Source organism: Xiphias gladius, chromosome 8 (genome assembly GCF_016859285.1).
Source record: "Xiphias gladius isolate SHS-SW01 ecotype Sanya breed wild chromosome 8, ASM1685928v1, whole genome shotgun sequence".
NCBI lineage: Eukaryota > Metazoa > Chordata > Actinopteri > Istiophoriformes > Xiphiidae > Xiphias > Xiphias gladius.
In genome coordinates this window covers 14,565,836-14,574,903 of record NC_053407.1, presented here as the reverse complement: position 1 = coordinate 14,574,903, position 9,068 = coordinate 14,565,836, and the positions used below count along the sequence as shown (strand labels likewise).

The window sequence follows — 9,068 nt, the reverse complement described above, 5'->3', positions numbered from 1 at the left end:
GCGGGGAGCACCGGATTCTCCCCCCGGGGGGATCCAGGGGTTCCCCCCGAAAAGACATGCGATTCAGTGTTATTCAAGTCCACGTTTTAACGGGATTTTAAAGCATGGATAATGGCTGTGGATTTTGTTTACTTGGACTCCATTAGCTCGAGGGGTCTTGAGCCTGAGGTCTATAAAGATAACAGAGCAGCCACTGAAAAAACAAAACAAAAAACAACGACATACAAAGGCAAAGAGACCCCAAAAAAAGATTAAAAAAAAAAAGCAAATTGCTGACAGTAGAAGAGCACAGTGCCACAGGAAATTGACCAAGGAGCAGAAGATATAAAACTGATTAGGTGCAACATAAAAAAGACTATTGTGTTACTTTCACTGTGCAAGTGCCGTGTTTATTTATTTACTATTTATTTATTCCGTATCAAGTAGAATCCTCACAATAAGCTATAGCCTATACAACCTATAGTTTATTGCCTTCCCCTTTTGCCTCCAGAGGAAACCATGTCTTTCATTGAAAAGTACATAAAAATTCAGCCGCATTTTGTATTGAGACTTGAAGCGCTTTAAGACGATCAGAAGCTGACGTTTCCTTTCTATTTACGACCGGATCACGGGTTGTAAATGAGTAATCGATGAGAGACTCCCACCTCCAGAGTTGAGGAGGTGTCAGGCTGTACTGAGCAGGCGCAGCGTGGAGCTGTTCACTGCCTGTGGTGCTGAATCTGTGCACCTTGGCAGGATGTAGTTGAGCCGTTGTGCCACAGGGGGGCGGGAAGGGCTCTCTCGCTGGGTGAAAACCGGACGAGTCTTTGGCAAGGCAAGAAGCTTTGTATTGCGCAATAATGTTGGACTTTCATTCTCTAAATGACACGATGCACCGAATTATTCAACTAACACACAGTGATGAAAAGGGGAGTAAAGTCCGTTTCAACGAACTCAGTGTCAACATTTGTGTTGTAAGTAGGGTGCGACTGATGGACTATATTATACAAAAGAAATGTAGGATCTTAACAGATACTAAATGCTTTTTATGTATTTCTTTGGTGGGTAACATTATGATTTTTACTGATAGGAAATAAAAGTCCATTTGAATCGTCTAGTTATTTACTTCACAATCAGTGTACAGCCTAAGATTAAAAAAAGGAAAAAGTAATTTTTTCTGTGATGTTCCCTCTCAGTGAGTGACACAAGCCTTTACTTCCATTAAATGGAAGGATTTACAGTCTATGAACTAGGCAGATGTGGTCCATATGTAAAATTTATCGTTACACCGAGGGCAATGTAAAACATATCACACTCTTATCTTAGGGGCTTCTGTTTTCTCAGACTTTTATTATGTTTTTGATGTGGCAAATTGTGATTACATTTAATGGAGTAAATATGGTTTCTTTCCTTGTTTAAACTGAACTATTAACAAGAAGCAAGAGATTAACATACAGACAGATATGAACCAATGAGAATGTTTATTTTGATGGTCATTGCCATGGCAGGGGATTGAGTTAAGCAATCACCTTCTCCTCAATGGGGATGGGACCCAGGGTGACATCACCTTCCCATTCAAAAACTGAGAAAGAAAAACAGAAGACGTGTTACAGTATCACCGTGGCTGTCATACAACACAGGCAAGCATACAGTAAGAAGTTAACTTATCATTATGGTAGTGGTAACATAATATCGACTCTGATAAAAAGTTGTATGATGATGACTGTCCAATTTTCCTTATGTGATATCAAATACTTTAGACAATTAGATTTTTAAATAACATACTTTCAGTCGGGGTCACATCACGGATCTTCCTTCCAGGATTAGACAAAGAGGGTGGTCCACCACCAGTGCCAAAGGAACCAGTTGAACCAGAAGCCCCAACTATACCAGGCGAAGTGCCAGATGAGCCAAATCCAATTGACTCGCAGGAACCACAAGCTTCGTGAGCACTGCTGGCCTCCTTCCACCTAGGAAGAAAAGGAGATGTAAGAAGTAAATCCCATATCAATTCCCCAATCACACTTTTTCATTAACATATGTGCAAACTCGCAGACTCACCCATTGATGTAGGAACAAGCTCTATGTTCACTATCGATGGCATTGGCAGTGTATGTTGCTTTCAAGTGGCAGGTAATGTAGAGCTGTTCCAGTAACACCGAGTTTTGGGTTATTGTTAGATGCATTTTTTTTTTTTATTTGATGGAAAAGATAAAATATTGAATAATTATCTCAGTCTTGGAGATACTCACCAGTCCACTGTCAGCACCCTGGAACCTGAAGCTCTCCAAATGGAAGTGAAGCTTGTTCTCTGCAGTGCGAGCCACGAACCTCGAGGCAGAGCCTGTGACCCTAGCATCAATTAAACACCTGCATAAAAGAAAAACATGCAAAATCACATTAGAGATGGACATGTTTGGTGTATGTGATAATCGATTCTCACTCTACAGAACAACTTCAATTAAGTCATTAAACTACCCCACCCATGGTTCTCAATGAAGGCATATCTGGGGTTGGAGGACACGTCAGGTGAAAGAGTCGCTACACAGCTGTCCACAAAAACTCGGAGGGGCACGTGGAAGTACTGCTTGACGGAAGCCTCAATATTAATGATGTCTCCCAGGAAATACTGGTAGCTTGGCCTCTCAAATTGCCAGTCATCTGTGCAATGTAATAATGACATTTTAGTAATGTTGACGAACATATATTTTGATTACAGTTCCATAAAAGTAGAAATATGCAGATTAATTGTTTTTTTAACTCACCAGTCATGAGTTTCAGGGTGAAGTATAAGAACTCCTCTGCCACCTTAACCGCGGAGAATGGGATCCAGAGTGGGTCAAGAGGAAGGCTGCTTACATTGTGCTTCCTAAATGGTTAAACATGTTTCCTTAGAATTCAGAAGACTAAAGTAAGCCATCATTTCGGTAATCTATAGTTAGTGGACTTGATTAGGTCAAAGGCGAATACATATCATTTTTAAATTTTTATGTTATTTTAGTTGTTTGTTTGGGTTTTGTTTGTTTATTGCCACACCTCTTACTGATCTAGTCTACATACCTTGGATAGTGGCATTCCACAATTACAGCAGCTTTGCTTGTCCTCACCACAGGAGCACCACCCAGAGGTTGGGGAATATAGTTCAGAGTGAAGGTGTAGATGAGGGCATCTTCTGTCATCTAGCAAAGAAATAAATATTAGTACAAACACATAGAAGCACACGAACATATTCTCCCGTCGTTTTAATTAATATTCACTGTAGTGTATTTTTCATTGTGCTTACTGCTAATGAGCTGCCACAATCATGCAGTTCGGCTTCAAAAATCAGCACTTGAGCAGCAGTGTCCTCTGCAACAGCACCACACTGTCCCAGGGTAAGGTCAGCAGGGTTGATTAACTGGCCAATTCCGAACAAGTCCTTCTTGACTTCTACATGAGCGTCCTTCTCTCTGCAATCAACAGCGACAGTTGCAGCAGGAACGGGATGTCTCAGCTCGAAAGGCACCTCAGGTTGGAGCTCGGGCTTGGGATCTTCAGGGTATGTCCAAGTGAGTGGTCTCTCAAATGTCTGCTTTGTCTGTGGGGGCTCTTGAGGCACCTGTTTGATGGGCTCCTGTCGCACAGGTGCTGCTGGCTTCTGGTATTTAGGTATTGAGGGCTTGTGAGGAACATCTTTCCACTGAGCATCACACAAGCTGCCAAACAAGGCCAGTACCACAAGGCACACAGCAGTACACTTCATCACCATGGCTTCACAACAACGAGTGATCTGCACAGTTCACTAGACGCTGTAAGGAAGGTGGATATGTGCGCCTACTTTTATAATACAGTGAGCTTGTTTACTTCCATTAGATTCCCACCCCTTCAGTTGGCCACTCCCTGTCAGACCCTTATGATCCTAAACCTTAGCCAATGAAGTGAATGCAGCTGTTAACCAAGACCAATGACAGCATGATGCCTACAGTTCCAGTGAGGCATCTTCAGCTGGGTTTAGATTATAATGTAATAATTGTAATGTATAATGTTTGGTAATGTACCAATTGAAATACATAATAGCATCATACTGGTAGATTAAAAGTTACTATTATTTTTTCTTTAAACAACTGAGAAAAGATGTATAAATAGTTGGCAACCCTGTACTCAGATAATAGTGGTCACAAAAGTTTTGTTGACTGTGGGTTAGGTCTAGCTGCCCTCAACATGACATGTCAAACTGTATTTGCAAAGGTACATTCTGTAAATGGCTGTAAATCAATTTGGCTCCAACCATTATCAGCTGAGATTAATCACCAAATAGAGGATACAGATGCCAAGTGTTCAGTCATTTTCACCTGAATTAGGTACAGGGAACCTGGAGGAAGTGCTCTTGAAGATAAAAAAAAAAAAAAAAGCACATAGAAAAGACAATGTTCTTCAGACACTCTTAGTCAGAGCATGGAGGAAACTGAAATTATTTTAGTTGAGAATACTTTTATTGTTTCAAAGAACTGACCAGTTTTGACCTGATGATGATACTCCGAGCTCACAACCAGCTGGTTTTTAAATAAATACAGTATATGAATAGTCAAAACTAAAGAAGAGGTCTTTTGCATTTATTATCAGTTATTACTCGTCCAAATTCCTTTTAAAACTGAAGATGCATATGTAATTTCCCTATCTTTTTTCAGGGGCATGAAAAGCAACTGTAGTAGGACAACCGTGACCACTATGTCAGACCAACCTGAATCTGCAAACATTAAGCTTCTTGTGTGCAGTTCTCACTGTTTTTCCACTAGCAAACATTCTAGAACCTTTTTTTTTTTTTCAGTATTTTACTGAAATTAAATATTACACACACCCCCTTCATACATCTCTATGGAAATTTTAATAAGAAAAACTATTTCCGGAAATATCTATAATTCTGTCAAACTGTAATTATGACTGGTCACAATGCATTTGTAGATAAAACAAATATAATGATAGATAGCTAGTCATTTAAATATTACAATGTATTATGTTTCCAGTATACTCCAGATGTTCATATCCTCTTTATAGATTTCTGAAGAGTAAAATTTAAATATGTCCTTTGTGGTTTTTCCTATAATCTGGATTCCATCTCAATTATTTTCATTATTCATTCTATTTCATTTATACTAAAATTTTGGTTATAAATATCCAAAAGTATAAAAGATATTTTTTAACAAATTTAAGATATCTTTAATTAAAATCATGACAAGTCAGATCTACATTTAGGATAGTTTCAATCTGAGTTACATCTATCGTCACAATGAAGATATTTGGAATTCAAACCTGAACTGAAGATATTTTCAACTGATGTTTTGACTAGTCATAAACGAACTGCCGGTATATGTGATGTGGATCCATTCCAACTACTGAATACTGAAAGGATTTTCCATATACTGTACTTTCTGCATGCTCTAACCACTTTACTTACTCTTTCATCTGAAGAAATTTGAGTATTAGTATATGTGATTCTGGATGTTTCTCAATTGAATTTCAATGTATTTTACTAGAAGGAGGATAGGTGTCATTATGTTCCAGATTTTTAGCAATAACAGCTGCACTTAAAGATAAGAGGAGGGATTTTTTTTATCCAGCCCTGCAGCACAAATTGTGTGACTGGCACAGTGTAGGTCATACAGATCTATTTTGCAATTGTTCAAACAAGCGGGAATAACATTCATTCAGGATCAATAACAATCAGTGGACTCTTTGTAGCAAGCGTCGCGTAGATATCAATTAATAAATATTAATGTGTATATAATAATATGTTTTCTATCATGTATACACTTGGTATCTACTGACGGAATATCTCTGTGAAACTGCTACACTTTTGGTTCTGAGTTTACTTTTTTGGGTTTACCTCTAATCTCTTCATTGCTTCACCAGAGACCACCCTGTCACTGGGGCATTTGATTGGTAGTTGAAGTAAGCAAATACGATGTGAGATATCAACCAATCAGCATTACCCATACCTATATAAAAGTCAGCAAATTTGCAACATATTTTTCACAGCATCTGGTGGTCTTCATGAATCACTCTGTGCTGCGAAGCCATGGCAATGAAGCTGATTTGTGGTTGTCTTCTGGCAGTGGCCCTGCTTAGCTGTCTGGCTGATGCTCAATATTTTAAGCGGCCTCAGCAGCCCCAACTGCCCCAGGAGCCCCAGACTCCAAAATATCAACCACCACCGAGGCCGCCTCAGAGGCCACAGACTCCACCCAAAAAGTTCCTGCCTCAACAGCCCCAGCAGCCCCAGCAGCCCCAGCAGCCTCAGCAGCCCAAGAGGCCTCAGCAGCCTAAGCAGCCTCAGCAGCCTACAGAAGTTTTTCACACTTGTGAAGTGGCTGAGCAGCACAAGATACAGTGTGGGGCTCCTGCCATCTCTGCTGCAGAGTGTGAGGCTATAAACTGCTGCTTTGATGGACGCATGTGCTATTATGGCAAGTCTGGTAAGTATTTCTCTATTCCTCGCAGAACTTTATAGATGCACTACTCTGAAACAAATGGCGAACTTAAAACTGTTTAACAAAGCTAACAAAGCTGCTCTTTGCTGTCTAACTTGTTGCTCTCAGTGACTCTTCAGTGCACCAAGGACGCCCAGTTCATCTTGGTGGTGGCCAGAGACGCCACCCTACCGAACATCGATTTGGAATCCATTACTTTCCTTGGAAGTGATCAAAACTGTAATCCTGTTGGTACTACTTCAGCTTTTGCCATCTACCAGTTCCCTGTCACGGCCTGCGGCACTCTTGTGATGGTAAGGGTCATGACTCTTTTGACTCTTCCATTTGATTTAATTCATTTTTGTCAGGTAGTAATAAAGATTTAAATGCTGCCAACACACTGTAGGAGGAGCCTGGTGTTCTAATCTATGAGAACGGCATGTCCTCCTCATATGAAGTTGCTATTGGACCCTATGGAGCCATTACCAGGGACAGCAGCTATGAGTATGTGTTTTTCTTTCTGTAACACTAAGTAATCACAACATAAAAGATTACTTCATGTAGACTAAGGATTACAGTACTCAAACAATTCAGTGGTATCAAGAAGATATAGTGAACCTGCCTTGATATTTTACAAGTCAAACCTCACTCAAATGATTGTCTGACATAAACCTTTTTTCTTGTCTTAGGATACGTTTCCAGTGTAGATATGTTGGCACCTCAGTTGAGGCTCTGGTCATTGAGGTTGGCCTGGTTCCTCCACCGCCCCCAGTAGCAGCTCCTGGACCCCTGCGTGTGGAGCTCAGGCTGGCTAATGGACAGTGTACTACCAAGGGCTGTGTAGAAGGTCAGTGTAAAGGAGAAACTTTTTTTTCAGTTGGCTTTATTTGACAGTAACTGTATCACCAACTAGTCTTTCTGTTTGAGCAGAACAGGTGGCCTACACCTCCTTTTACATGGATTCTGACTACCCTGTCACAAAGGTGCTCAGGGATCCTGTGTACGTTGAGATCCGAATGCTGGAGAGGACTGATCCCAACCTTGTCTTGACTCTTGGGAGATGCTGGGCAACTTGTGACCCCTACCCACACAGTCTTCCTCAATGGGACTTGCTGATTGATGGGTAAGAGTAAATGTTGGTCTGACTTCGAGATAAGTATTGATAATACATATTATATGGTATACTTAGGACATATTCCACCCTCTCTCCTCTGGTCATAGCTGCCCCTACCGTGATGACCGTTACCAGACCACCCTAGTGCCATTGGATGCCTCATCAGGACTCTTGTACCCCACCCACCACAGGCGTTTTATTTTCAAGATGTTCACTTTTGTAGCTACTGCTGCTGCCAATCCCAGCAAGGGAGGCGCTGCAGAGCCAGAGGTTATGACTCCTCTCAGAGAAAAGGTATAGAATATAGAATCCAACCCTTTGAGAAATCTTTGTTTGTGTGTTTTGCTTTTACCTTCTTTTTAATATCACCTTATCTACATTTTTGCAAATAATATACTTGTTTTCCACCAGGTGTATATCCACTGTGACACAGCTGTATGCCAACCCTCTCTTGGAAATAATTGTGAACCCAGGTGCTTCAGAAAGAGTAAGTAGTACGGTATTCACTTTGATGATACATAAACCAACATCATGGCATCATCTTGTGTCTTACTTAACCTCAAGTCTGACAGGAACTGACCACTGTCATGTTTTGTACACAGGGAGAGACGTTGCTGCTTCTTTCCAGAGAGGCTTTAGAGCTGAGACCACTGTGGTTAGCAGTCAGGAGATTGTCATCGTTGACCCAAGCGGGGGTATTTAGTAACAACACCAGACAGAACTATCCTGCCATGAAATCTCTCTTCCAGATGCTTACTGAAAAGTGATCAAGTTTCAAATAAATCTTGATTTTGCTGAATGTGTTGTCTGATCTCATAAAATCTCACTCAGATACATTATTTACACTGTGATCTCACAGCCTAACAGCTAATACTAATCTTCCAGAAAATACGTGACTGTGCCTCAACATTAAGTAATTTGCCTCTAGAAGATCAGATCAGATACTGTTGTATGTTCTCACAGTAATATGAGGGAACCAAAATGAAGAGACAATTTAGTGGCTCTCCAAAAGCCGTTCATTTGAATATTTTAATACATTTATACCACTGAGTTAATAAATACACTGGCTTAGCCCTAATTACCTATACTCTATTAAGCTAATAACACATTTGAGCAATTTGTGATTGTTTTGACTACCATTATATAGCGTTTATATTATATCTGTTGGAATCTTGTGTGTTTTACTCCTAGTTTGCATTTATTTACAGCTTTTAAAAGTTCTTCGAGGATAAATGGGCTAAGACTTGAATGCAAAACATAACGCATACTATAGGTTAATCTGCTAGTACTGAGTAATACAGTATAAAAGTCAACATGCGTCATATTTGCTTAAAAATCCATCACAATGATAACAATGCATAATCCAATTCAACAGCACCACAAAAACTGCATCCTCCAAAATGATCACCATTGAATTAACATGTCACTAAAACAATTTCAACAGAAACTAATCGTTACATCCGTCACGAAAGGAGGATTCGTTGCAGGTCTGTTGTATTTGACTGCATTGGTTTTAGCTGGTGTTACTA

The 9,068-nt window shown here is 40.2% G+C and overlaps 2 protein-coding genes across 2 annotated transcripts; one reads left to right on the top strand and one right to left on the bottom strand.

Annotated features, from left to right (window-relative positions):
* Positions 1–1,443: 1,443 nt before the first annotated feature.
* On the bottom strand, positions 1,444–3,757 carry LOC120793816 (zona pellucida sperm-binding protein 3-like). The gene is made up of 8 exons (XM_040134235.1): positions 3,263–3,757; positions 3,040–3,158; positions 2,745–2,848; positions 2,463–2,640; positions 2,232–2,349; positions 2,041–2,123; positions 1,765–1,949; positions 1,444–1,561 (listed from the first exon to the last, which is right to left on the bottom strand). The coding sequence occupies exons 1-8, from the start codon at positions 3,725–3,727 to the stop codon at positions 1,497–1,499; spliced, it is 1,317 nt and encodes a 438-aa protein (XP_039990169.1). The 5' UTR covers positions 3,728–3,757; the 3' UTR covers positions 1,444–1,496.
* A 2,254-nt stretch (positions 3,758–6,011) lies between these two features.
* On the top strand, positions 6,012–9,049 carry LOC120792739 (zona pellucida sperm-binding protein 4-like). Its single transcript, XM_040132046.1, has 8 exons — positions 6,012–6,431; positions 6,555–6,739; positions 6,832–6,929; positions 7,115–7,272; positions 7,356–7,548; positions 7,647–7,833; positions 7,951–8,026; positions 8,142–9,049. The coding sequence occupies exons 1-8, from the start codon at positions 6,035–6,037 to the stop codon at positions 8,240–8,242; spliced, it is 1,395 nt and encodes a 464-aa protein (XP_039987980.1). The 5' UTR covers positions 6,012–6,034; the 3' UTR covers positions 8,243–9,049.
* The last annotated feature ends 19 nt before the right edge of the window (positions 9,050–9,068 follow it).

Excerpts from the sequence above, each read along its gene's own strand:
- LOC120793816 (XM_040134235.1), bottom strand. The coding sequence starts at position 3,727 with ATGGTGATGAAGTGTACTGCTGTGTGCCTTGTGGTACTGGCCTTGTTT. Across the intron at positions 3,159-3,262 it reads ATTGTGGCAGCTCATTAGCA|ATGACAGAAGATGCCCTCAT; the intron begins GTAAGCACAATG and ends TTTCTTTGCTAG. Across the intron at positions 2,641-2,744 it reads CACCCTGAAACTCATGACTG|ATGACTGGCAATTTGAGAGG; the intron begins GTGAGTTAAAAA and ends TACATTGCACAG.
- LOC120792739 (XM_040132046.1), top strand. The coding sequence starts at position 6,035 with ATGGCAATGAAGCTGATTTGTGGTTGTCTTCTGGCAGTGGCCCTGCTT. Across the intron at positions 6,740-6,831 it reads CCTGCGGCACTCTTGTGATG|GAGGAGCCTGGTGTTCTAAT; the intron begins GTAAGGGTCATG and ends AACACACTGTAG. Across the intron at positions 7,834-7,950 it reads TGACTCCTCTCAGAGAAAAG|GTGTATATCCACTGTGACAC; the intron begins GTATAGAATATA and ends GTTTTCCACCAG.